Source organism: Lipotes vexillifer, unplaced genomic scaffold, assembly GCF_000442215.2.
Source record: "Lipotes vexillifer unplaced genomic scaffold, Lipotes_vexillifer_v1.1 scaffold217, whole genome shotgun sequence".
NCBI lineage: Eukaryota > Metazoa > Chordata > Mammalia > Artiodactyla > Lipotidae > Lipotes > Lipotes vexillifer.
In genome coordinates this window covers 3,899,605-3,915,413 of record NW_006788200.1, presented here as the reverse complement: position 1 = coordinate 3,915,413, position 15,809 = coordinate 3,899,605, and the positions used below count along the sequence as shown (strand labels likewise).

General features: G+C 44.6%; 1 protein-coding gene across 1 annotated transcript in view; it reads right to left on the bottom strand.

Moving 5' to 3' along the window:
- The window catches only part of SLC25A48 (solute carrier family 25 member 48), a 43,648-nt gene that overhangs the window by 6,771 nt on the left and 21,068 nt on the right, over positions 1–15,809 (bottom strand). The window contains exons 5-6 of the mRNA XM_007461384.1: positions 9,275–9,532; positions 6,625–6,758 (exon numbers count right to left, since the gene is read on the bottom strand). Of these exons, the coding sequence (XP_007461446.1) occupies positions 6,625–6,758; positions 9,275–9,532 (392 nt within the window). The remainder of the gene's footprint in view (positions 1–6,624; positions 6,759–9,274; positions 9,533–15,809) is intronic.

Here is a 15,809-nt window from a genome sequence, read left to right as displayed (position 1 = left end):
TTTTTTTTTTTTTTTTTTTTTTTTTGCGGTGCACGGGCCTCTCACTGTTGTGGCCTCTCCCGTTGCAAAGCACAGGCTCCAGATGCCCAGGCTCAGCGGCCATGGCTCACGGGCCCAGCTGCTCCACGGCATGTGGGATCTTCCCGGACCAGGGCACGAATCCACGTCCCCTGCATTGGCAGGTGGACTCTCAACCACTGCGCCACCTGGGAAGCCCTACATACTACACATTTTTAAGCAACTAATAAAAAATAATTTCAGTCAATGATGTGGTTAATCAAGTTGAATATTGCTATCTCTGCTTAAAACCTGTCTCTGAATATAAACTTTGGGTCAGACACTTTTGAGGTTAAGAAATCAATCATCTGACCTCAGTTGTTTTCTAGGAGTTTGCTTTTAACAGAACACAGTAAATTTTTGGAGGAAATAATATCAGCAATATATTTTGCTTCTACAGGACTTTTTGGAAAAATGATACATTAATATTTGGGGAAATAGAAAAAAAGTCTCAAATAAAAACTGAGCATCTCTTTTGAATCTCTCTTATGTGTCACTCTGTATTTGTTGGTTGAGTCACAAACTGTGATTCTGAGAAAAAAATACAAAAGACAATTGATTCAACATCTATTTATGGTAAAAATAATAAAGGCCACATATGACAAGCCCACAGCTAACTTCTTAATCAATGGTAAAAAGCTGAAAGCATTTCCTCTAAGATCAGAAAGCATTTCCTCTAAGAAGATCCACTCTTGCCACTTTTATTTAGCATAGTATTGGGAGCCCTAGCCACAGCAATCAGAGAAGAAAAAGAAATAAAAGGAATCTGAATTAGAAAAGAAGAAGTAAAACTGTCACTGTTTGCAGATGACATGATACTATACATAGAAAATCCTAAAGATGCCCCCAAAAAACTACCAGAACTCTTCAATGAATTTAATAAAGTTTCAGGATACAAAATTAATACACAGAAATTTGTTGCTAACAATGAACTATCAGAAAGAGAAATTAAGAAAACAGTCCCATTTACAATTGCATAAAAAATACCTAGGAATAGGGCTTCCCTGGTGGCGCAGTGGTTGAGAGTCTGCCTGCTAATGCAGGGGACACGGGTTCGAGCCCTGGTCTGGGAGGATCCCACATGCCGCGGAGCAACTAGGCCCGTGAGCCACAACTACTGAGCCTGCGCATCTGGAGCCTGTGCTCCACAAGAGAGGCCGCAATAGTGAGAGGCCGGCGCACCGTGATGAAGAGTGGCCCCCACTTGCCACAACTAGAGATAGCCCTTGCTCAGAAAGGAAGACCCAAAGCAGCAAAAATAAATAAATTAATTAATAAACTCCTATCCCCAAAATCTTCTTTAAAAAAAAAAAAACCTAGGAATAAATCTAACTAAGGAGGTAAAAGGTACTTGGTAAACTGTAAGACATCAATGAAAGACACTGAAGATGACACAAACAGTTGGAAAGATATACCATGCTCATGGATTGGAAGAATTAATATTATTAAAAAGACCATACTCCCCAAGGCAATCTACAGATGAAATGCAACCCCTATCAAAATATCAATGGCATTTTTCATGGAACTAGAACAAATAATTCTAAAATTTGGATGGAAAAACAAAAGACCCTGAATAGCCAAAACAATCTTAAGAACAGAGAACAAAGCTAGAGGTACCATGCGCCCTGATTTCAAACTATACTACAAAGCTACAGTAATCAAAACAGTATGATACTGTCACAAAAACAGACACATAGATCAATGGAACAGAATAGAGGACCCAGAGATGAACCCATGCTTATATGGGCAATTGATCTATGACAAAGGAGGCAAGAATACACAATAGGGAAAATAAAGCCACTTCAATAATGGTGTTGGAAAAACTGGACAACTTTCTCACACCCTATATAAATACAAAGTGGATTAAAGACTTAAACTAAGACCTGAAACCATAAAACTTCTAGAAGAAAACATAGGCTATACATTCTTTGACATCAGTCTTAGCAATATTTTTTGAGATCAGTCTCCTCAGGTAAGGGAAACAAAAACAAAAATAAACAAATGGGGCTATATCAAACTAAAAAGGTTTTTCACAGTGAAGGAAACTACCAGCAAAATGAAAACGCTGCCTACTGAATAACAGAAGATATTTGCAAATGATATATCTGATAAGGGGTTAATATCCAAAATATACAAAGAACTCATATAACTCAACATCAAAAAACCAAACAACCCAATTAAAAACTGGGCAGAGGACCTGCAAAGACATTTTTCCAAAGAAGACACACAGATGGCCAACATACACATGAAAAGATGCTGAAAATCACTAATCATCAGGGAAATGCAAATCAAAACCACAATGAGATAGCACCTCACCCCAGTCAGAATGGCTATTATCAAAAAGACAAGAAATAACATGTGTTGGTGAGGATGTGGAGAAAAGGGAACCCTTGCACACTGTTGGTGGGAATGTAAATCGGTGCAGCACTATGGAAAATAGTATGGAGGTTCCTCAAAAACAATTAAAAATAGAACTACCATACAATCCAGCAATTCCACTCCTGGGTATTTACCTAAAGAAAATAAAAACACTAATTAGAAAAGATACATGCACTCCTATGTTCATTGCAGCATTATTTACAATAGCCAAGACAATTAAATATTGACATGTGTGAAAACATGGATGGACCTAGAAGGTATTATCCTAAGTGAAATAAGTCAGAGAAAGACAAATACTGTATGATTTCACTTATATGTGGAGTCTAAAAAACAAAACAAATGAACAAACATAACTAACCAGAAACAGAGTCATAGATACAGAGAACAAACAGGTTGTTGCCAAAGGGGAAGGATGTTGAGGAGGAGAGAAATAGCTGAGGGAAATTAACAAGTACAAACTTGCAGTTACAAACTAAATGAGTAATGGGTATGAAATGTACTGTGTGAGGAATATAGTCAATAATTATGTAATATCTTTGTATGGTGACAGACGGTAACTAGACTTATCATGGTGATCATTTTGAAATGCATAGGAACATCAAATCACTATGTTGTGTACCAGGAACTAACAAAGTGTTGTAGGTCAATTATACTTCTAAAACAAACAAACAGAGAAAAAGAGATCAGATTTGTGGTTACCAGAAGTGAGGGGTGGTGGGAGGGGATGTACAACATGTAACGTACAACATGATAAATATAATGAACACTGCTGTACATTATGTATGAAAGTGGTTAAGAGAGTAGATCCTGAGTTCTCATCACAAGGAAAAAAGTATTTTTCTATTTTTTAAGTTGTATCTATATGAGGTGATAGATGTTCACTAAATTTATTGTGGTCATCATTTCATGATATATGTAAGTCAAATCATTATGCTGTACACCTTAAACATCTACAGTGCTGTATGTCCATTATATCTCAATAAAACTGGAAAAGAAAAAAAAAACAACTGAGGTGAGAATTCTAGGAACATGGCAGAGTAGAAAATACCAGGACTCTGTCTCCTCACCTAGATAACTATTACACAGACAGAATTTGATGTAACTACTTTAGAACTCTGGAGTTTACTGAAGGCTTCCAACTTCCAGGAGAGGGTTTGGGCAGTGGTTAATTTCAGTCAATGTCAGCATTTAGCACAGTAGCAGCTACCCATCCCCCATCTCAAACTCTTTGGCAGGCATCTATGCACATGTTCCTGGAGTAATCTGCACACAGCTTGTGGGAAACAGGGTGGGCAATGAGAACCTTGTCCTCCAAATACTGGACAACTGTGTTCTGGTCACTGATTGCTGTTTCTGATCATGAGGTGCAAAGAGGAGGGCAGTCATTCTTGTTTAACCTCCCCCTCCATCTTGCAACCCCCTTGTTCACTGGCTGAAGTGACTTCCAGGGAATTTAAAGGGATGGTGCCCCTTTCCCTTCCCTTCATTTCTCTCTTTTTCCTCTTTTGGGAGCCAGACATTAAAGACTAGGACATTCAAAAGCGACTGCATGTATGAGGAAAATTAGAAAGTGACTGCGTACGCCCAGGGAAAGGCACACGCTCAGAAAAACACTGAGAAAACCTTAAGTTTACACCTCAGATTGATCATTGGCACAGAGATAGTCTACAGCAATCAAAAATAATAACAAAACCCACCACACCCTGGGGAAGAGGGAGAATTGGATTTCTAGAGTTACCACATTATTAGATTCAAATGTCTAGTTTTCAATAAAAAATCACAAGGCATATAAGAAACAGGAAAGTGTGGTCCACTCAAAGAAAAAAAAATCAAAATAAAATGTCCCTGAAAAAGACCTGATAGCATATCTACTTGGCAAAGACTTTAAAATATGCTTCTTGAAGATGCTTGAAGAACTAAAGAAAGATGTGAAGAGAGTCAAGAAAATGATATGTGAACAAAATAGAAATATCAATAAAGAAATAGAAAACCCAGAAAGAAAGCAAACAAATTCTGGAGCTGAAAAGCACTGAATGAATGAATGAATAACTGAAATGAAAAATTTACTAGAATGATTCAAAGGTTTATTTGAACAGGCAGAGGAAAGAATCAGCAAACTTAAAGATAGGACAAGAGAAATTATTGAGTCTGAGAGACAGAAAGAAAAAACACTGAAGAAAAGTAAACAGAGCCTAAGGGACTTGTGGGAAACTATCAAACAGAGCAACATATTCATTCTTCTCCTTGGGAGTCCAAGGAGAAGAGAAAGAGAGAGAAAGAGTGAGAATATTTGAAGTAATAGGGCCCAAAACTTCCCAAACATGATGAAAGACATGAATATAAACATCAAAGAAGCTCAATGAACTCCAAGCAAGATGAACTCAAAGAGACCTACAAGAAGACACATTATAATAAACTTCTGAAAGACAGAGAGAATCTTGAAAGCAGATAAAAAGTATCCTCTATAAGACTTTCAGCAGATTACTCATCAGAAACTTTAGCAGCCAGAAGGCAATGGACCAATATATCCAAAGTGCTGAAAGAAAAAGAACAAAACTGTCAAGAAAGGATTCTATATCCAGAAAAACTATCCTTCAAGAGTGAGAGAGAAATCAAGACATTCCCAGATAAACAAAAGCTGAAGGAGTTCATTACCACTAGATCTACCCGGTAAGAAATTCTCAAGAGAGCCCTGCAGGCTGAAATAAAATCACTAGACAGTAACTTGCAGCTGTATGAAGAGATATTGTAAAAATCTCACAAAAGGTAAATACAAGGGGAGAGTGACACTAGCATCATGGCAGCCCAAAATGTCCCTTATTTCGTCCTCAGTTCAACAACAAAAATTCAGCATCCATCCATGAAAAAAAGTGCCTCTGTGGGAGTTATGGGATCCAGCACCATACACCAAGGGAACCAAGAGGAATCTTGCCCACCTGTGCATCAGCTAATAGGCAGACAGACCTCAGTACTGGCAGCGAAACCTACAGTAGCCTGTGAATTGGCTCCAGCCACTCTTGGCTGTAGTCCAGGAGCAGCTGGAGAACACTGACTTGGGAGGTCACACACGGATGAGAGAGCCTTTGTGGAAGACCAGGTTTCCAGAGGACAAGCTCTGGCACTCCATTGGAGCAAAAAAAACAGAAGTTTGGACACACTGGAGTGGCAGTTAATAAGGATTGGAGGGCTTGGGATGAGGCAGTCACGTGAGATAAGGCCCATAGGTCAGTAGTAACATTAACACTAATAAAACTACTAATACTAATGCTAATGATAAACAGATGACTCTTTCTAAATGTTCTCTATGTGTTATACATTAAACTGAGCAATTTTTATATGCCTAATTTAATTTAACCTACAAATATCTCTGCTGCTCATGGTAGGGGTGATTATCATTGGAGAAATTGAGGCCCAGAGAGGGGAAGCTTGCCTAGATTCCCCCAGTTCACAAGTAGCCAGGCCTGGCTTTGCACTTAAGTCTGCTGACTAAGAGGCATGCCAAGAAAGCCAGGGGTCCATTCGAGGAAGAGCAAGCATGAGGGTACTAGGGGGTATAGTGGGAGGCAAGAAAGATGGGGATGTTTATAACTTTGGACACTAGACGTGGAAACCTGATCTTCATTCTGAGATAGTTTAGAGGCAAGTAGAGGCTTGGGTTTAGGATAAGCCCTTTAGGTTCAGGAGAAGGAAGACAAGGCCAGGCTGGAGGCTGCCTCAGTAGCCGAGACCAGAGGTGATGGGGTCTGGACTTGTGTGGGGTGGAAAGCAGAAGACAGATATGGGAATTGGAACCTGCAAGATGTGATGATTGAGGTGGTTCTGGGAATTCCCACTTATAGGAGGGGTGAGGCTGAGGTGCTAAGCAGGGAGTGAGGAAGGAGCTCCTAGCCTTTCTGGATGAGGAGGCCAGCTTTGGTAACACAGATGTGGGTCCAGACCCCGGCTCTGCCACATACCAGCTGTGTGACCTCAGGTAGGTTACCGGTCCTCTCTGAACCCATCAGCTGGGTGCACACCCACTTCTTCCTCCAGGCCGGGGCAAGGACTGGATGAAACAAGTGCTTCATAGTTTAACAGCCAGCACCTCGGTTTCCTGATTCCCTTCTCTGTAGTCTCACATCTTCCAAAATCTCTGACCCTACCTTCCAGGGACTAACACTGACCCTGCATGACTGCTGTGGGGCTTACTTTAAGACCTTCCTTCTGGTAACTCTGGGAGATACAGTCCAGGACACCTTTGTATTTGTTTACATAAACCCCATCAGCTTGCAGTCGACTCTTCACGACATCCATAGGAGTTGCTGTCCCCCAAGAAATTGCTCCTGTTAAGAGAGAGACAAATAGGTATCAGGGGCTGGCTGGTTGGGGTCTGGAGGGGACCCGGCTCCCTGCAGATTTCCACCATTCAGAGGCTTAATGTGCTGCTGGGGGATGTGGAAAGAGCTCAAGGTCAGGGCCTATGAAGGGGAATCTGAATCCTCCCTCGCCACTTGCTGTGGGACTTTGCAGAAGTCTCCTGCCACCTCTAGGCCTTGGGTTTGTCTTCTGTAAAATGGGCCAGCAGCACCTATCTTCATGGGCTTGCTATGAGGACAAATAACCTGATGCACGTGAAGCATTTAGCACAGTGCCAGGTCCATCGCTAGTGCTTCCTAAGCAGAAGGCTTTATTAGCAGCTTTTATTGGAGGAACAGGAACAGGCCCCATAGCACTTTCCGGGCACAGGGGAGGGAGACCAGGGTGAGGCCTGAGGCTGAAGGCTGGCAGCTCCCCAGAGGCAGGATTTACTCTGAACGTGAAGGCGGCGCTAAACAAACACTTTCACATAGCCTGCTTGCCGAGGAAGGGTCAGCTTAGGGATTGCAGAGAAGAGCAGGGGCGGGTCTTTAAGAAGCTCTTATCTTTTCCAGTGATGTGGAATAGAAGCCTTAGGACCATGTGCCACTGGGTCTAATTCATTGGATAAGTTCAGGTGTCCTGGTTTGAGTACTTTGTGACTTTAACGGACTCTAAGAAAACAACGCCAGGTTATTGTATAAACAGAGAAATTGGCACATTCTTTGATGGGGAGAGAAAAACAAACTGATGCCAAAGTCCAAGGCAGCTGGTTTGCAAGGTTTTGTAACTGCTGCCCAGCGGCTCCCAAAAGAGGCCTTAGCCTGTCCCCAGCCCCCTGCCCGTCCCAGCCTCCTGCCCCTGGTCCTCTGGGAGCCCTCTGGACCTCTCGTCCCTCCTGCCTTCTTCCAGGATAAATGGGGCCGCTTTCCCTGGAGTCAGCCCAGGTGCTGCCCTGGTACACTCCCCTGTTCTCAGCCCATGGGCGAGGGCATTACAAAACCAGGTTTGACTGCCAGGCCACACGCATCAGCTCTCACCAGAAATGAGAGCAGCTGGGGCCTGTTTGCCTTCTCAGTCAAGAAGTACTTACTGGGAGCTGGCACAGGCCAGGCCTCAGGCGCAAGGCGGGGGATGGGAACACTGGGGTCTGGTGGCTAAGATGCGGGCTCTGTTATGTGTTTCCTAAGTTTCAAGCACAGCTGATTAGATAATGAGGAGGAGGGATGACAATTTTCTTCTGTCCAGTGGATCTTTCCCATCAGCATCAAACATACCATGTTATCTGCCTTTTTTTTTTTTAATCTTTATTGGAGTTTGGTTGCAATGTTGTGTTAGCCTCCACTGCAGAACGAAATGAATCAGCCATACACATACAGACATCCCCTTCCTTTTGGACTTCCCTCCCATTTAGGTTACCACCATGCATCAGATAGAGTTCCCTGTGCTATACAGTATGTTCCCATCAGTTATCCACCTTCTTGAGAAGCAATCCTCTCTTGACTTCCGTACCCCTCTCTGACTATAGCTGTGTTTCTCTCTTTCCCGATACAGCACATTCAGATCTCTCAGAAGTGTTTTTTGTCCTTGGGTTCTCCAATTTCTTTCATCCCATTCTCTCTTGATCCCACTTCAATCAGGTTTTCACACCCTTCTCTTCATCAGAATGGATCTTGTCAAAGTCCCTGGTGACCTATGCATTGCTAAATCCAAGCAGTGGGAATAGCAAGTGCAAAGGCCCTGTGGTGGGGAGAGAGCCAGGCACGGTCAAGTTGCAGGGAAGAGACCAGCGTGGCTGGAGCAGAGCAAAGTAAGGGGACGGTAGCAAAATTATGAGTGTGGAAGGGTAACAGGCAGCTGGAATGCTGATGGTCTTGAAACCATTGCAAGGTCATTGACTTTTACCCAAAGTGAAATGGGGATGCAGCATGGGTTCTGAGTAAGGAGGTTAAGTAACCAGCCCATGGTCACAAAATGACTAAGTGTGGATTTGAACTTGGATCTTTCTGACTGCAGAGTCCCTACTATACTGTCTACATTAGCTGTGTGACCTTGAGTTGGTCATGCTGAACCTGTTTTCTCACTTGAAAAATGGGGAGACTGATTCCTACCTTCTGGGGCCAGTGAAAATCTCACATTAGAAAGGTTTGCAGGGTGCCAGTATTCAAAAAAGGTGAGCCATGATAACAGATTTTCTTTTCAAAGCTCAGTGATACCTGACACAGAGTAAGTGCTCAAAATATACCTTCCAGCTGAAAGCTGGAAGAGTCCAAATAGGGACTCAGAGAGAAGGGGATGGGAGAAAGAGGGGGGACCATTCCCATTCCTAGCCCTTCGTCTGCCTGGCTAGGTCTGGCCATAGCAGGTACTTAACAGAGAATTGTTGGATGAGTGGCTGGATGAACCCTGCCCTTCCCCAGGGCTGAGAAGGGCATGGTAGGCTCCCCAGCTGTCTTGCTGCCGTGGTCAGCATGGGGGCAAGGATTGGCCATGCCGCCCTTACCTGCCATGCCTCCCGCCAGCCACACAGCACAGGGGCTGGGGCCTGTGTGGGCCTCGGGCGTAATCCAGTCACTCAGGAACACATAAGGGATGAAGTAGAGGCAGTAGCCCGGGACGTCCCGCAGCAGCATGGCACTGGCGCCCCGGTACAGCCCTGCCGGGCCTTCAGTCCGCACGATGGTTATGATGCAATGCACAGGGCCCTGGTAGGCTGGCTGCTCCCCAAGAGCTGCCACCCTGGGCTTCAAACCGAGGTTGGCTGCAAAGACAGGGCAAAAAGATGGCAAGTGACCTGGGGGCAAGAGAATGACCATTGTCTGGCATTGGAGTCAGCCCAGCCCATTGACAGTTCCCACTCACGTCACCAATTGATTTTTACCAAAACTTCTGACCGTCTTGGCAACTCAGATGGGTATTCTGAAGTCCCAACAGGGAGCTCCTGCCAGCATGTGCAGCCAGACTGGACAAAATCCCAGCCAGGTGATAAAGCACCTGTTGCCTTAGAATGCCCAGAGGTTCTCGGTCAACCATCACTATGTCTTTTTGAGTAAATGTGACTGCACGATGCCTTGGATCAAATATGCTGAGGCATACCAAGCTCCTTCTTGGAGCAGAGGCTGGAAAATCCAACAAACTGTGTGTGTGTGTGTGTGTGTGTGTGTGTGTGTACTCGTGCATAGTGTGGTAAAAAGTGTATGAGATTTGGACCCAGACTGTCCTGGTTCCAAATCCTGGCCCTGCTTCTTACCAACTTTCTGACCTTGGTAGGCACCTTTTTAGCCTTTATTTCCTTACCTCTGAAAAGGGGACAGGCCAATACTGTATTGTACACTTGAAAGTTGCTAAGAGAGCAGATCTTAAACATTCTCACCACATACACACACAAAATGGTAACTATGTGATGTGATGGATGTGTAAACTGACCTTATCTTGGTAATCATTTCACTATACATACGTATACCAAATCATCACATTGTGCACCCTAAACTCACACAAGGCTATATGTCAACTGTATCTCAATAAAGTTGGAAAATTGTATTTTTTAAATAAAAAAGGGAACAGGCTGTTGTGAGTATAAACAAGGTAATACCTATAAAGAGCTCAGCATGGTACTAGGAACACTGTAGGGGTGCAATGTTATCACCAGATTATTACTGAGACCAAGTTGACTGGTGTGAGTTGGGTGCAGGATGCACTGGCTGGAGGGCTGGACATGTTCTCACTGACTCTCTCCAGCCCTGGCCAGGCTGTGCCCTGAAACAGCTGTAGGGCAGTACTGGTGCCATTGGCCCCTCAAAGTCCAGGGGCACAGGGTGCTGTCTCCTTAGCTGACCTCTGGGGTCTCTGCTGGCAGATCATCAGTTGTTATATCAGTAGCTTCTTTACAGGAGGTGTGTAGCCAGCAAGTAGTGACTCTGTCTGTCCCTCTAATTCTTCCATCGGGCTTCTTCCATCTCCCTGCCTCATGCCTGTCTACTCTGCTATGGACCTTTGATTTTATTTTATTATTATTATTATTATTTTGCGGTACGCAGGCCTCTCACTGTTGTGGCCTCTCCCGTTGCGGAGCACAGGCTCCGGACGCGCAGGCTCAGCGGCCATGGCTCACGGGCCCAGCCGCTCTGCAGCATGTGGGATCCCCCCGGACTGGGGCACGAACCCGTGTTCCCTGCGTCGGCAGGCGGACTCTCAACCACTGAGCCACCAGGGAGGCCCCTGCAACGGACCTTTTAGCACAGCTTTGACTCACGGCCAGAGAGACCTCCTAGTCCCAGTGCAGATAAAGCAGACTCATGTTCTCAAATTTCCCTTCTTGAAGAACTAACATGACATGGCCAGGACAGAAACAGAATGAAGCTTGCCTGTGACCACATGCGTATTTTGCCACCTGGGTTTAATTCCCGGTAAGCACCCCCTCAATGGGGTTTTACACATGCTGGTTAAGAGACAGATCACTTTTGTTATATAGGTGAACATCCAAGCCCCCTACATAGCCCCATCTTTATCAAATAAAGGTTAGGAAAAAATACTCAGCTTCATGATGCCACAGTCCAAACCGGAGATTTAGGAGTAAAGTACAACCTGTCTTTTTCACTCAACCCAGAAGTAGACGAGGTCCAGGGGGAGGTTCCTATTTGCCTGGAAAGTATGCTTGAACAAACTAATCCTGTATTTTCTTTCTATGTTGGGGGAACAGAGTCATCCTGGCCACGTACATTAGGCCAACTACAGCGTGGGCAGGAGGCTGAGTCTCATTCTATAGTCTATAGCAGGGAGTGAGCAGGGGTGGTGGCCACCTTTAGGGGCACAGGGCCCTCTGAGCTCAGAGCAAGATCAGACACCGTGGTCTTTGAGAATCCACTGAGAGGTCACTGAACACCCCTTTCTCTCCCAAATCCACTATGATACCACCAGGGTCATCCTGGGAAAATTTGACATTAGCCCACATAGATGTTAATTGTCCCAACATATAAACTCTGCCTGGGCCATGCTCATGTCGAAGTAACAGTGATCTGTCCCAGGAGTCAAGGTTTTCATGAATCAACTATGGGTATGATGTAGCTTTCAGAAGTTACTGATTGAAAGAGAATGTCCTGATAACATTCTGTTTGTTTGGGGGACAGATGTTGAAAAATAAACTTGTCCTACCTCCAACTGACTTTGTCAACAAAAAACCTGTACTTTTTTCCTTTTCTTTTCAGGATAAGCAATAAGGAAATTCTCTCACATTCTCCTAGGGTTATAAAATAATCAATCTAGCTTTTATTGCTTGAAAATGATCCATTTACAATTATTACAGCAATAGAATTGTCATGGTGACCTGGAATACTGACACGAGTCTGAACTGGTGGCCAAGGCCTTCTAGACACAAGTTGATGCTGTGAAGCCCTTGGAACTCCTTCCAGCTCCCTCAACCCCAATATTTTTAAAGAAACTTTTTATTTGGAAATAATTTCAAATTTGCAAAAAAAAGTACAAAAAAGGAAAACTGTACACAGAACACCTTTACCCAGATTCACCTATTGTTAACATTTTACCTTATTTGTTTTATGGTTTGTATGCTCTCTCTCCCTCCCTCCCCCTCTTCTCCCACTCCACCCCCCAACTTTTCACTCAAACACGTGTGTGCAATTAAAAGGAACAGGTGCCTTTGTCCCAGTGCCTAAACTTTGCCTGGGCCATGTTCATCTCCAGGTAACAGTGACCTGACTTGGAGTCAGGGTTTTCACGAATCAGCTGTGGGTACAATGTGGCTTTCAGGAGTTACTGATAGAAGGAGAGAATCTGATAAAATTGGAAAAACACTTGGCCAAACGAGAACTGGCCTTGACATCAAGACCCAAACCAGAACCAAATCTGTACTTTCATTTTTTTCTCCCAAAATAAGCAATAAGGAAATTCTTTTGTACTTTCATTTTTTTCTCCCAAAATAAGCAATAAGGAAATTCTTTTGCAAAATACATAATTTTATTCTCTGACCCATTTCAGGGTGAGTTACATACAAAATGGTCCTTTACCCCTAAATACTTCAGTCTGTGTTTCCTAAGACTCGGGATACCATTCTACATACTGTGGGACAACAGCCGGGTTCATAATCTACATGGACAATACTTGTATCTAATGTACAGCCTATGCTCATACCTTGCCGTGATCTCATGCTGACCTTTAGAGTGTTCCTCTCCAACCCCCAGGACAGGATCCAGTCTATCATGTATTATATTTAGTTGTCATGTCTCTTTAGCTTCCTTTCATTTGGAGCATTTCCACAGCCTTTCTTGTTTTTTTTTTATGACACTGCCATTTTTCAAAACTACACCACTCCCTTTCTTGTTAACAGAACTTTCCTTATCTGAGGCTTGTTTGATGTGTCCTTGTTATTACATTGAGATGATGCATTCTTGGCTGGACTTCTTCCCTGTTCTTAAGTCTCACCTTTTTTCCCATGAAAACCAATCACTCTTAATAGCCCTTGTCTTCTCCTCTGGCCTTCTCTGCCTGTTTTTATTAGTTTGTTTTTTAACTGAGGTATAATTTACATTCCATAAAAGGTGTAGCTTGTAAGTGCACAGTTGGTGAGTTTTGACCATGGCATGCACCAGACACCATATCCTACTGAGAAAATGACGTCTTAGCCTTGAAATAAACTGTTTTGGTCACTCAGGCAGAGCAAAGAAGCCTACCTAGCCTCTCCTGCTTTTCGAGACAAAAGGATTCTGTGACATCAATGACGTGTCACTCAATGAGAAGCAAATCTCTTTCGGGTGAGAGTTGTTACGGGCCCACCTACTTTAGCAATGGTGGTATGGACAATTCATAAGGGACCACAAGGCAGAAGACCGCTGGGATTCTGATCAGTTGCTCAGACCACAAGATGCTCTGTGGCTCAGCTGGGGAAGGAGTTGCCCAGGAGCCTTGGCAGCTAGACTTAGAAAAGCGCCGAAGCAGAGCTTCCGGTAACTCTAGCAGTGGACCAAGTTTAGTTTGTGTAAAACAAATTTTGGTGACCCTTAAGAACTGACTTGGGAGGTTGCTGGCAAGCAGCTCTTGGAAATATGCACAACTGATACATGTGGATTTGTCTTTGTGCAAGGAACCCAAGGAAGGAAGTAGGCACCCTGCTCACACTGAACCACTGACCCTCAGCCTGTTGTTCTAGAACCTTCAGGGCTTTGGCTTGGGGTGCACACATGCAAGTGAAGGGTTCACATTAGGTATATTTCCTTCTAGAATGAAACGTATTTAGTTTCCCTAATGAGAATTTTTTGTTCTAAAATGAGGATAAGATGATGAATCAAATTTTGATTATCTCTTATCATGAGCACTTTTTGTCATGAAGGCCATTTTTTGCTGTACTCTCTAAATCAAGAGTCTTTTACTATGATAGGTAGAGTTACACTCAGGATGCCTGTGGTTTTCTTTGTTTTCCCAAATTCATTTAGGGTCAACTCAAGCACCCTACACCGAGACGAGCAGGATGTTCAAAGTTGATAAAATTGCCCCCCACCCTGTTCCTAACCTTCACCTAGGAGCTTAGGAAGGCCTACACAGTTCTAAAAAGACCCCTCCTCCGAGCTCCCCTGCCTTGTCCAGCTCAGTCCCCGCCATCGCTCCTCGGAGCACACACTGTGGCTGTCTGGCTCCCCCGCTCAGCAGCAGTGTCTGGTGCCTTGCTTGCTGGCTCCTGCCTGGGCCAGGAGGTCCCTCTGTAGGCAGGTGCCTCTGCAGGGAGCTCTGCAGAGAGTACGGGTGTCCAGGTTTGGCCAGTTCTAACAGGTACACATGCAGCCACTCCTTGCAGGGGTCCTCCTACCTCAGAGAGGCTGCACTGGCCCAGATGCAGGCTGAGGTCCCCACAGATCTGCCACTAGTGCCCCTCTTCTCAGAGCCCAGGGTCCTGCCACTGCATCCCGCTGTATCCTTCCCAGACACAAACACAAAGAAGTTTCACTTCTTTCCTTTTTCAGGCAAATGCTGTTCAATTTCTTCAGTGGGTCATGACCTTGGAAACAGGAAAGTCAGCTGAAACACAGTGACTGGTCACTGATCCACTGAAGTAAGGAGGGCCCAGGCCTCAGGAGCCTCTCTGGAAGGGACAGCGCCACCAGTCCTCCTCTGTGTGCCTATGTTAGGGTGGGGTGGAAATACAACATCATTTCTCAACAGGTCACTTTCTCCAGAAAATCCTTAACAAGTCCTCCACCCACTGATGAGGCCCTGCTGGTCCCCAGTTACCAATGTGCAGGCTCACCAAGTGTTCTGTGCTCGAATGCCTCTGGGCCAGCAGGCTCTCAAATGGAAGGGGGCAGCATGGGGTTATTTCAAGGGACCCATCAATCCACAAGCATTATAGATTGACAGAATTCCTAAAATATCTCACATACGTGTCTGGCCATTTTTCTCATATGTGTAGCTGCTATTGTGGGAACACAATAACAATTACTTAAATACACTGATGATACATGGTAGCTTCTTGTCATATGTGTTTTCTTAATCTGTGGACACAAAGTAAACAGCTGTTCTATGGGTTGGTCTCCATTTTATATATTTATTTATTTATTTATTTTGTGGCATGCGGGCCTTTCACTGCTGTGGCCTCTCCCGTTGCGGAGCACAGGCTCCGGACGCGCGGGCTCAGCGGCCACGGCTCACGGGCCCAGCCGCTCTGCGGCATGTGGGATCCCCCCGGACCGGGGCACGAACCCGTGTCCCCTGCATCGGCAGGCAGACTCTCAGCCACTGCGCCACCAGAGAAGCCCTCCATTTTATATATTTAAAAGGTACTCGTAGAAAAAGCTGGGACCCCTAGTCCATGCCAAGGCTGTACCCCCTATCATGGTCTGTCCTGGCTGCTGCTGTTTCCTGAGCATGTTGTTTTGCCTTAACCGGTTCAGTGAGTTTCCTGATGATAGGAATCACACACTGTGGCCTGTCCCAGGCACTGTGGCCCTGCGCCTGACACTGTGGGCCTTATGTGCATCAACATCCATTCAGTGAACACCTGAGCATCTGGTCGGCAGCTCTAGCACCGGGGCCTC